General features: G+C 40.5%; 1 protein-coding gene across 2 annotated transcripts in view; it reads left to right on the top strand.

Moving 5' to 3' along the window:
• The first annotated feature begins 9326 nt into the window (after positions 1-9326).
• NR5A2 (nuclear receptor subfamily 5 group A member 2) overlaps positions 9327-12779 on the top strand; it is an 87753-nt gene continuing 84300 nt past the window's right edge. For both annotated transcript variants that reach the window (XM_053985056.1, XM_053985058.1), the window contains exon 1: positions 9327-9487. In XM_053985056.1, the coding sequence (XP_053841031.1) occupies positions 9424-9487 (64 nt within the window). In that variant the 5' untranslated portion in view covers positions 9327-9423. The remainder of the gene's footprint in view (positions 9488-12779) is intronic.

Raw genomic sequence — 12779 nt, forward strand, 5'->3', positions numbered from 1 at the left:
TTTAGTAATGATTCTCCTCTTGGCTGGCATGCTTGAAACATGAGAAACCATTCCAAAACTACGAGTAGCAAGCTCTCCTTTACAACACTTCAGTAACATGGTAGGACAATAGGACCTTTGTGCTTCAGAGTGACTCTAGGGCTGAATCATATCATCACAGTGGTTCAAAATTCTCTAAATGGCTTCTCAGAACAATTAAATAGCTTCTAAGAACAATGGCATAAAACCATTTGAGGCTTAAGGAGAAGCATAAAGTACCACACATTGCAGACTGCTTTCAACATTGTGAGCAACAAAATCAAATAAGATAAAGTGAGGCTCACCTCTTTCACTAGCCAGCCACCTGGGTCTGTCTGCTTTAAGGATGCCTCTTTTTACCTTCCACAAGCAGAAAGCTGCAGGCTTTCAGGTCCAAGCTGGAAAACTCTGTCAGGTCTCAGAGGTTCCCTGTATATGTGGAGGCGTTGCATAGAAGACTCCATTTTCTTGAAGGTTTTTATTTTAACATGTGTAATTTGTATTTTCTAATTAGCTCATCTCAAAGATGACTTGACAGAATCAAAAAACAGCTGTGGTATTTCTGGGGTCTGACTTAGATTTTGCACAGGTTGCTCAAACTGCAATACAGGCCATTAGATGTATTGACATGGTTGTCTGAGTTGAAGACTTTCTCAACAACCTTTGGCTAAAGGATCAGGATTCGTTTCAAATCCCATAACAATCTATTATAAAGCCCCAGAGCTAAAGCTTTCTAGCATTGCTGTGGAGTTTGTGGTTTTTACCAACCAAAAAAAGTTGTTGGTTCTTATTGTTGAGGTTTTTTTAAAGCAGGACAAGGCCTTTCCACATTGCAAACCACTGAGGCTGTAGCTTCACAAATTGTTCTGCTCAAATAGCCCAGACCAGGAAGGGGTCCCAATACCCCCAGCATTCAGAGTAGTCAGAGGGACTTGAAAACCAAAATATTGTGGATTTCAACTTTCCAGCAGAACCTGCAGAACCAAATGCCATACTGCAATTAAGGCAAACACTATCACAGGAGGTAAAGAATATACTATAAATTCAAAGGTTAAAAGCAATCCTTACTTTTCCAGACTACAGTGCAAGAGCTCAGACTTAGACTGCTAGTACTGCTTATTGTAGTACTGCATTTATAGACTATTTACTGTACCCTTTTAAATATAATAATTTCTATTAACAGCAGCAGGTCTATTCCTGCAAGCAGCAAAAAAAAAGTCTAACATAGAAACATCCTCAACATCTGTATAGCAGGTGATTCTTTGTGCAGATACCAAGATTTCAGGGAATCAGCACCCAGAGCAAAATTGTCCATGAGCAGAGATAGTGACAGGCCAGGCAAAGAGAGAAAAATAACATCTACAGCCAAAAGGGAGGGGGAATAAAATCAAACAGCAACAGAATAAAAAAGCAAAGGATTAAAACGTTTGTGTTCGAAGTAACAACCTGTGCTTTTTATTCATGCTGTGGAAACATTGTTGGCTAAAACTATTTCACTTGAATTCTGCTAGTCTTAAGTCTGCTGATACTACAGGAGAAATTATAAAAGCATTCCACTTAACTTGCTGCCAAAATCCTAGGATCTGTTGCAAAATTACAAAGATTTTGCAAACTTTTGAAATATCAAAACAATATCTCATCTCTTCTCAACATTTTATACTAGTGCCAGTGACTTGACTAAAACAGATCTTACCAGGATAAGTTAGGAAAGGATTCTAGGTCAATATTTCTTCTTATAAAGAAAACCACAGAGCTTGTTGAACTCTACACTAAATGAAGCCAGTGTCTCTCTGTATTTGCCTAAACACTGATCTCCAATCAGAAAGCACTTCCACTCTACTCCATCCCTCTTCTGTTAGTTGCCATTTCCCTCAGTGTGCTTTGGTTCAATAATTGATAAACATTTATTTTTTTAAGCTTAACAGATACTTGCTCCAAGAAAAAAAAAAAAAAAAAAAAAAAAAAAAAAAAAAAAAAAAAACAACAGCAAAAACATACATATATATTACAGTTTGATGCTTTAATGAGAGAATCCTATACAAGGTAAGGGTCCAGGGAAGGCAAGGAGACTCCTTTCACAGCCAAACAGGAATGTCTACACTAGCATCCTACCCTCACTATCAGACTCAGAGCTTGCCATGGCGTTAATATGAAATGAAAAATCAATAGCTATTGTTCAGCCACTATCTCCCATCAACTGATGCCCGAGTGTCAGACATGGCAGTGGGTTAATGGTAAAACAAGGCACACAGGCTGCTGTTCAGAAGCATGATTGAGCTGCACATTACAAATGTCCTGGCCCTAGCTTCTCACCTATCAAGTGCTCTGTCCCCTCTTGGGACGCTAGTGAGCAGCTAGGACGGGCTGTGCATCCACACAGCAACCACCTGGCTTGGAGCTACTGCAAGCTTTTCATAGGCAAGATCTTGTGAGGGTCAGTAAGTGTCCTGCCCAGGCTTCACCAGAGGGAAAGAGCACAGTCTTCTTAACTGCCTCTCATTGTGAGCTATCGGAGCAAAAACTTCCCCCCTTAGAAAAGACAAACAATAAATTAAACAGAAAAAACCCCACATAACTATATACTTATAGGAAGAAGCCTAAGACAATCAGACTGCTCTGAAAAGCCTCCACTTTCTACCTGAAAACGACTTCAAGCCCCCCACAAGTCTCTCTGCTTCCTTATAGGAGTACTTACTGCCAGATTGTAGGAAGAGATGAGGAGAGCACCTACAAAAAGCTGCAGGGGAAAGCAAGAGGCAGTTGCACCCTAAGAGGAGGCAAACCTGGAGCTAAAGGCAGTAAGAACACAGACTGGGTAGGGAACTCACCAACAGAGCACAGTCCCACAGAAGACAAGCAGAGCAGCACCAAGTCCTATTGGTGTTCCATGGTCATTGTGCAGAAGCAATAAAAGCAGCCAAAGTTTGAAGTCACACCAGAAAATCCACAGAATAATTTTGAGAACATGTCCCCAGCCAGCACAGCTCAGGGAAGGGGCTATGCACCCAGCTAGGGCTTAAATGAGGGGGACCCAGGTGAAAGTGATCAGGACCATTAAGGCCCATTAGTGCCCTGGGGCCCTGACAAAACCTTCTTTTTTTTTATCACCCTACTGTTGCTTTAGTAAAGATCTTTCAAGTGACTACACATCTTTGTAAAACAATACTTTCCAGAGGTTGTGAGCAGTTCTCCATCTTAGCTGTACACGCTGCTGTCTGGACCACTGAAAAGCTTTTCAGTCTAATTAGATTGTTGGCAGGGGTGACCAGAGGAAAGAGTAACAATTTTAGGATGACAATGATATAAGTTTGTGGTTAATAAGGGTACCTGAACACCTCTTCATTTTTCTTTCTGAGGTAGAAGTACCCAGAAGCCCCAGTCTGAGACACAGAACTTGGTTTGGGCACTGTAAACAAGATTTGCATGCCATTGCAAACTCATTAGCAGTCTAATTTAAAGCCGGTTTCTCAAAGTCAGGACTTCTCAAAAGTCCCAGGTGCTACTGCTTTCCCCAGGATTATAGGTACTCCAATTCCAGGCCCATCTGCATTTTTTTACTGTGATCTAAGCACACAAAATAAGTATACTGTCTAACAAACTGTGGACACATTGTATAAAAGATACAAAAATATTAATTAATATTATACCAATCTATTATTCATGTAACTGCACTATGGAGACAATGTTCTTGAAGGAGTTAGTATTTCTCAGATCTTAAGTCTACTTGGTCTGTTTTTTAAGAACTGCAGTATTTACCAAGAGTGGTGCCTAGATGACTTGAAAGACAATGAAAAAAATGTGTTATTTCAGTGCTATATATGCTCCTGAAATATATCCACTGGACAGAATATATACAGCCTTCTAAAGTTTACATGTAAAGTAGTTTTTGTTCAGATTTCAACACATGCCTCCAGAAACCAACCACCTTAAGTTTCAAATTGCCAAGAGACAGACTAGTGTTCTGTTTAATTATTAGTGCCATAAACCAGAACAATATTTACCTGCCTATAACAGAGCTTAGGAAAATCCACTTATCTCTCCTGCCAGTTGCTACATTTCTCACAGTTATTAATAAAATGATCAGAAATCCTTACTTCTGAATGGCCTTTACCCCACTTTTCTCTCCTGCCCAGTGTCCTTCCTGATGAAAGTCAGCTTGGAAATTGGAACAAATTCTGCACGTGCTCACTGGGAATACAGAAAGAAGTGGGAGTGCTCCTGTACACCAGATCTGAGCAGCCACTCGGGCACTAAGCCTTGATTTCTCCTCCCTCTGGCTGGAATGTGGCCTGTCAAGTGTGTTACATGTGGTTCTGCAGTTCATCAGCCTCCTGACATCCTTCTGCTCATAGTGCAATAAATGAGTTTCAGTAAGGAGACCCCCTCTGCTTAGACATGAAATGCCACTGAACTGCTCTCTTCTGCCAGTCTTTCAGCTTTCACTAGTATTCAGCTTGCACTTACTTCATGGTCTCAAGCAAAGCCAGTCTGTGTGGTGTAGCACACATGCAGCTTCATTCAGGAGTAGAAATTAATCAGAAACTCATCAGAGCACTCAGGCTCTTTCACAAATTAGATTCCTGATGTAAGACTCAGTATTTCCATCCTGCCTCCAACTACGATTTTGGAAGGTTTTTGTGGTGGGGAGACAGGGGTGGAAACAGAGTTATCCCTACATCGTATGTATGTATCTTAAAAAAAAAATAATAATCTAGATACCAAGTTCAGAAGGTTTTAAGTTTCACTTCAGGTTCACTTCAAGATTCCCTCACACCTCTTTCTCCTCTCCTCCTTTCAAAGTAATGAATTCCTGATATATTATTAATAGTGTTCTACGAAGAGACTGTTGTCTGTTCCTGAGTGCTGTGTGAGATGATGGATGAGTTCACACCTGTTACTGCTACATACATGCAAGTAATTTCCCCCTGCTTGTTTCACTGAAATCTGTTCTTTTCTCACAAAGTCAAACACTCTGCTCCCATTACCAGTAAATATCTCCTAGATAAGCTTTGTAAAGGTCCATAACTATTTAATAACTTTCTCTTTGTACACCAATAAGATAGATTAGTGGGGAAAAAAAGAAGGTGTAAAAGAAATTTAAATTGAAGCTACTTACACAGATAGACCAGCAGATGAAACTCCTCACGCCATGAAAAAAGTTTTATCTTCCAGTGCAGAGAGTTAGCACTAAATATGGGTCCCAAAAGCTCACACTATTCCTATAATTAAGGCAAAAAGAGAACTTTTGTGACCCACAACTGTATGCTTCCATCTGCACGGAATTGAGTTTTCCTTTTAAGCAATCCTGGAGGTTACCTGATTGCTCAATTAACCTAAAAAAAAAGTGTTTACAAATGTCTGTACTTACCTCCTCCTCTAGACATTAATGTATCATCAGAAATATTCACTGAAATAATTTTTGTAAATATTAAGTAAAAGTCACAGGAAGCAATTTTATAATTCCAACATTTAATTATTCATCTCCAAATATGGTTTATATTAAATTGTATTCATCTAAACAGAGCACAGAAACATGAGAGGCTAACATATTCTGATAAATGTAAAAAAGTTTATATTAGACACCTGTAGAGAAGGTACCATGCAGAAGCTTCTCTTCTTCAGAGTTCCTTTCCAATAAGCTGAAAATCCAGAGTAAAGGAATAACAGACACTGAAATGCATTTTATTGCAATTGCATTCTACTGAGATGATAAGCATAATGTGTAAAATACATACAAGTAAAAAAACAAAACTAACAAGGAATTTTAATAGTGCAGTTGTACCATAAGACCAAACAGGAATTAAGGATCAACCGATGAAAATTCCTTAACGGATTAAACCTTCTATTTCAGTACTATAACCACTGAAAAATCCAAAGGGTGGAGATCATCAGATATATCAGATTCTCCCAATTTCTTTTACAGAACTATTAGGGAAAAGGCATAAAGCTATTTTAATGATTTGGTTTTGCATATGTGAAATAAGATTCACAAAGGTGGAGAAAATACACTGAAGCATCCAAAAGAATTTTAAATGTCTGTGATAGATCAGGAGGAACGTTGGAATGACTGAAATAGAGAAAAGTTTTAAAAGAGTGATTTCTAGATCAAAAAACAGAGTTTGCAAATCTCTTCCATCTATGCAAAGCTCCAGCTGAAACCAACTGGACTACTCTCAGGACCAGAAAGCTCATGCCTGGAGGGAGCCATGCCAAGATCAATGCCACGTTTGCCCTGAACTTTCAGTAGAATGAGAATCATGCTCCTCGTTTGATGTGTGCTGTGCTGAGCGCATATCTTTTCTGAGTTCTATTGATAATAAAAACAACAATACATCGAGATGGCATAGGAAAATGACAAGGAACATGCTGAATTCAGATAAGCAATATCCAAAATGTTACAGAAAAATTACAAAATCATGACTGAGCTCACTAAATTTACACCAAGATATACAAGTCAGGGATTAAAGCTCTTTGAAAAGGTATTTTTTAATTTCAGTCAGTCCATTTTCGAGGCTTATTTCTTAATATTCTTATGTGCCCAAACGAACAACCACCTATGGAAATGCCCACAAGAGGAGAAACTCCTTTTGACTACATTGTTTGGTAAATGGTTGCAAAATAATTTGATGTGCAAGAGTCAAAGAAGGGATTGTTGCCAAGCTTTTGAAATCAGGAACAGTTTCTTTGAGGGACATTTGTCAGAGGGACAAACAAGGGACAATTTCATCACACAAGAATTGGCTAAACAAAAAAGAAACTAAAAGTTTATCAATTAATTATCTTCCTGAAAGATCTGAGACACAAAAGCATGTTTGAAATAACAAAATTAACTCATCTCACCTTCTCAGGATGAAAACAGGGGAAGGAAAGAAAGGCAGAGGGGAGTACTGAAAAACAAGGAAATATAAGGTGAGTCTATAATGCTCCAAGCACAGCAAGGAAAAGCTGTTCTGGGTGAGGTTGGTGGCTGCCTTACCAGGGACTTACTCGTGAAATGTTACAGTTCCAAATTCCTGATCAAGCAAAGTAATGAGCCATGAACTCGGGTACTTCAGTGGCACAACTCATAAGCCTCATTATGGATTCGTTTCACTTGGACTCCAAATGGATCACTGCTAAACGCATTGAGCTGCTGGATCACAGGCTGATATAGGTTGTTCTGGAGTTTCCCTAGGAGTTTCTTTTCCCCTACTGGACTAGGTATAAAGAAAGGCAAAGAAAGTCTGTCTGGTTATGCACCTGGCATACATTCCTCTGTCGGTGGAGACAAAGTATCAGAAACGGAAAAATAGAACATTTTTCAGTGACCCTGACATTTGATACTGATGCAAAAAAGGAAAGGAATTACAGTGTTTGAAGCCAAAAGCATGAAGTTTCTCTATATTTCCTATGATTTAATATCTCTCTCCCCCACATACGGCAGATTCCTTTATAGAAGCTCTTGAAGGTGGGCCAACAGTGCTCCAGCAATGTCTCTGATGATACAATGGAAAGTTTCTAACCACAGTATCATTTACAGCATTTCTCATTTATTTTATCCCCAGTCCTGAATGACATGCCTTTTCTGATGGGATAAATGTTTCTTTCCACTTTTTAGGAATATAATTGAAAATCTATTTGATAACCAAATGAATTAAAAGAAACAGAGTCCAATTATTTAGGTTTATATGAAATCTTTTTTAAAAGCTGGCTTCCACCTTTCACTCAGTCTAAACAGAGATAATAATATCACTGAAAAAATATCAGTGACCCTTAAAAATAGAGTACCTGTTTAAGCAGATTTGTAAATTAATTTTTTTTCCAGTGACAAATATGAAGATAAGAATTTGGGAAATCAGACCTTCCCTCTACAGCCTGTCCTCCTTACTAACAGGGCCTCTACAGGAGGGCAGTACTGCACAGACCAAGTGATAATTCATGGTTCCTAGCTGTAAGGCCCAGTCACTGCTTGCTTTGCCACACCAGCCCCGTTTTCAGACCAGCTCTCAAGCTCTCATCCTAGCCAAGAGAAGCAGCTCGGTTTATGCATGAGCTAATCTGTTTGCTGCTGTATCACCAAAATCTAACCACCATGACAAAGTATATAAAAAGGCACATGCTGCTTTACAGCCCTTTACAGCAAGTTTAAAGAGAAAAAAAACTCTCACTGACTTCAAGAGGCTTCAGATGTAGCCCACAGTGGAACAGCTTCACTCTATTTTTCAAGAGAAATGAAATATAAAATACCATCTGATTATTCAGGCTTGAGTCTGATCTCACAAAGTCTATGTAGACTTAATCTATTGGGCTGGAGCTGCAGAGGCTGTCGGTGGCATTGCAGAACAAGGCACACTGTGCTCAGGCTGGGAGCTGGCATGCCCCTGGTCTTCCTCTGGACAGGGTGAAAGTAGAATCTGACCCACCCCCAGCTGAGCTGCAACATCACCCATCTGCACCCATCACACATCTGCACAGCTGCCCACTTTCATAAAAATTGTTTAAAGCCAAACACTTGACAGCCATTTGACATTCTGTGGGTAGGGTTTGTGCCTCACAGCCTTAGAAGTGAGTGCAATACTCTACGTATCATAATCCTGGGATATCAATGTTTAACCATGTTGTAAAGCTCTTTAGTGAGAAAGTAGTATATGCTTTCAACTAAATGACTACAACCTGGAGCTACTCTCCAGCCTGAGGACTGGGGCAATAAAATGGTTTTGTGTGACAAACTATCAGGAGAGATTTGCTGGTGCTGTTAGTCAGAGCATAGAATCCCCAGTGCATTCAGAAGCCTCCCTTAAGGAATTAATGCTTGATTGTTTTGCCATCCAAAGAGTGTTTACAGAAGCCAAAACAACCATGCTTGCTGTCCACTGTGCAAAGAGGTGATGACATCAAGAAGACAGGTCACAAGTCTGAGTTTATAGACATTACACTCATGTTGGTATGGCTTTTCATCCACTCAGTATGATCTTATGACCCCACAACTTTACAACCTTCCCCTCTCTGGGCTTCATAGCACCTCTCCACTCTAGGTTAATCATTTCTCTGCCATTATCTGCCAACAGTTCTTATCTCTTTTGCTGTCACTTTATAACAGGGTCTCTTATCAAGCTGTACTAAATCACGTGATAGTGCCAAACCTATCACAAGTTGCAATTCTTCTGATTAGAGACTATCATGAAATGGGATACATGGTTTACAGCAGGTCACTAATGCTGGAAAAAGTACAGAGTCCACTCAAAGACATGCTTGTTACTTTCTGAATTCTTGGATATTTTTTGTTGTTGTTGTTCATCACGCCGACTTTCACTGAAGGCTATCATAGCCTGGGTCTCAAGGCCAGAAAAGTTTACAGGCTGCACCTCTCCTGTACTCAATGCTGTACCCCTTGTACCCAAGGGTACGGTATATTTACACCTAATAATGTCTTCTGGTTCTCACACAGTCATCATACAGGAATCTATAAAACATGGACTTACATCAGCTGGTAAGTAACAGTTTTCTAACTGTTTTGAAGATTCTGTGTAAATATATTTGATTTCTGGGTATCCAAACTGAAAAAAAATCACTACAATTGGGTGAGCCTATGATTAATTTGCACATATACTTAGGCTAGAAAGAATTTTACAATACCATGTAAAAATATAAGGGAACAGACGATGATCACAGAGTAACAATTTTCTCTAGAGATAATGCAATCATCAAATATTTATCATTGGATAATTAACAGTATTTTTATCTATTATGATTGATAATAACTGTGAAATTATGTGTGTGCATGTAGAAACTTTTGCAAAAATTAGATTTAAATTGCTTCTGGCCTGATAATTCATATTGAAGAAAACCACAAGAATAGTTTTGTCTTTTCAGTAGTACTGTAGTTTCTGTCAAATACAGATTCTCTCTCACAGCTGCAAATTAAGATATGTCATTCAGTGGAAGTGGGCTGGATAATAGAAGTCAGTTAAGACCTCAGAGCAGCAAAGAAGTGAATACTTTCAATGGCATATGGAAACAGCACCCGCTCCCTGTCAGAAAGCCTGCAGGCACAGGTTACTCTGGCTTGCAGGAACAAGGGCCATTGCACAGCCAGATGTCCCAGGCTGTCCCAGGCTGTGGTGGCTGTGGCTGAGCCCCAGCGGGTGCATGTCCCCACCACCTCCCTGCCCTTCTCCTGTCTCAGGCCATTCTGTCATCTCTCACCACACACCTGGAGCGAGGTGTCTTTCCTTTGCCAGGGCGAACATCCCCTGTCCCACCAGGCTGTGCCCAGGCTGAAACTGGGGCCAAGCAGGGCTGCAGAAGGCTTACCAGGGGAAAACTCTCCTTCATGGAGCAGAAGGCACTTCACAAGCCAGCCTAGCAGTGCTGCAGGTTCCACAGCCCAGGGTTTTGCAAGGTTGTACCTCATCACAGCATTTCCTGGCAGGGATGAAAGAAGGGATCTTTGGCCACAAGCAGAATCAGAGCACGCTTTCCTCCTCCTGCCCCAAAGTGCGTCATCACATGGCAGGTGAGGAGTTCACCCTGATGCTGGGTGTGATGTGGGCACCTTGCCATCAAGGGAAGCTTTGGGACCATGGGGATGGAGGGCACAGCAACAGCTGCAGGAAATAGCCTCAAACATGACTGATCTTTATCTTCTGGATAGAGCTGCTGCTTCTCCCAGAGAAGGGCTCCCACCTTGGACCCAACTGTGTTTCAGCCAGATGTCCCCTCAGAGTCCCGGTGCTTCCCTACAGGTGTGGGGTACTCCTATGCACAGCTCTGCCCCCAGAAATACATGGAAAAGGTGGCAAGTCCAGCTTCCCCTCCAGATTTTTCTCTAACTGTTCCTCTTTCTGGTTGCCACAGAGGGTGGTGGTTCTCTCTCTTGAGGAATAGTAAAATAATTTTACATCTCATGCATCTGAAGAATGGTCGCTCAGATAAGGTTTCTTAAGGTGAAAGGATAAAATCCTAGGAAAAGGGAAAATAAGAAACTCACCTGTGATATTTAGACCAATTAAATCCCATTTTCATGGTTTCCAGAAATCTGGCAGGTCTCAGTTCCCAAAATCATGTGGATATGTGAAAACAGATTGCTACAGGGAGTAGAAGAGACTCTTGTCACCATACCACTTACACATGTGCTGTGTCACAAATACACCAGGACACATTCACAAATCATGGCCCAGAAATAAGCAGGCCTAAATCTTGTGAAACTTTGCAATATCCTGTGTAGTCTGAGTCAGGGGAAGGATTCTGTCCTTCCATGACACTGCTGAGCCAGAACCCATGGTAGCATCCCTGAAAATCTCACCTAACTCAGCCTTGTCAACTGATCACCACGTACCTGTAAGGGTTAAATGGAACCTGCACAACCTGAGGGCCTCTGCTTGGAGCTGGGGGAACCAAATAGGAAGTAGTCAGATTCCGTTCTTATTTGCAAGAGTAATTCTTTAGGAGAAAAATCTGTCCTCCCAGGGTAGAAGTACAATCAGCAGCAGGGTCATATGCCCTAGACTTTTGCTTTTGTCCTGTTCCCTCATGGCATTCTCCTTCACTTTTCCCTTTCTAACCAAGGCAGAGTGGGTGGGTTTGTGAGAGGCTGTCACAGCCTCTGCACCCTCATCCCACCAGCCCCTCAAGACAGGGATACTTGCTGCTTCCCACCACAGAGGCTGAGTTGCCCTTGTCAGGGAGCACTCTGTGCATTCCCCCATCTGGCTATAAGTTAGTTTTTGTTATAAACACTGACATGTCCCAGCTTCCTCCCAGCAAGGAGGGCATCTTCCAGCTCCCATGAATGCAAATCAGACTCCACTGATATAAATAGCAGTGGACCTCTCCCTTGGAGAGCAAACACAACCAGCCTGGAGCTGGAGTGTGAGTGGGCACTACCGGTTGTTGACACCTGCTTTAAGTTTATAGCCATACGATCAAAGAGGCAACCAGAATTCACAAAATCTTAATAGTACATCCTATCTTCCAGATGACGAACTACTTATGGACTTATAAATGCTTTTTATGGAAGGGCCATGATTTTTTTTCTTCTACCAGATTCAGAGGCAAAACAAACATAGTTGACTAGTATTATTTTTCCTCTAATCAGCCTCTTGTCTTAGCGCCATCAGGGACACTATGCAATTTTTATAAGCATTAGCTATGATTATTTCACAGAAATAACCGTTTCATTTACTTTTTAAAAGTGGTTATATAAGAGGAAAAATAATCTACTTGTAGTTTCCAACTGTGACATTTTTCAGCTTGTAGAATACTTACTGCCATCTTCATTTTAATGTATGTCCTTAGGCAATTAATAGTATTACAATTAGGACTCATGAGTTTGGCAAAGTTAGTTTTTATGTTTAGTAGTAATAGGAATAGTAGCATTTTCATATGATTAACAAAGACAACAAATACTATCTTTAAAAGTTTGGATCAGGATTTTGCCCAGCATTTATGCAGGCAAAACTTTCACAGAAGTGAACATTTTGAGCTGTGTAAGGACTGTAAGACATGCCACAGATTATTTTCTTATATCATTGGGCTTTTGCTGTTACTTTTTTATCAATTTTCTTCCCACTTTTCCTGTTCTCTTTTGCTTATACTGCAAATGAGCTATCTACAAAAGGGGCAGTATTTACATTTACATCCGATTTTTTTCTGTTAGTCTGATTTTAAATACCACAATACATGAGGCAAAGATGATGCCTGTGGTCTTCTGAGGGATATCTCCACTACTGACAAAACACCCCAAGCTACTTGTCTGTGTGGGTAATTTAAAGGTCAGCTCT

The sequence above is a fragment of the Vidua macroura genome, chromosome 9 (assembly GCF_024509145.1).
Source record: "Vidua macroura isolate BioBank_ID:100142 chromosome 9, ASM2450914v1, whole genome shotgun sequence".
NCBI classification, from domain to species: Eukaryota; Metazoa; Chordata; class Aves; order Passeriformes; family Viduidae; genus Vidua; species Vidua macroura.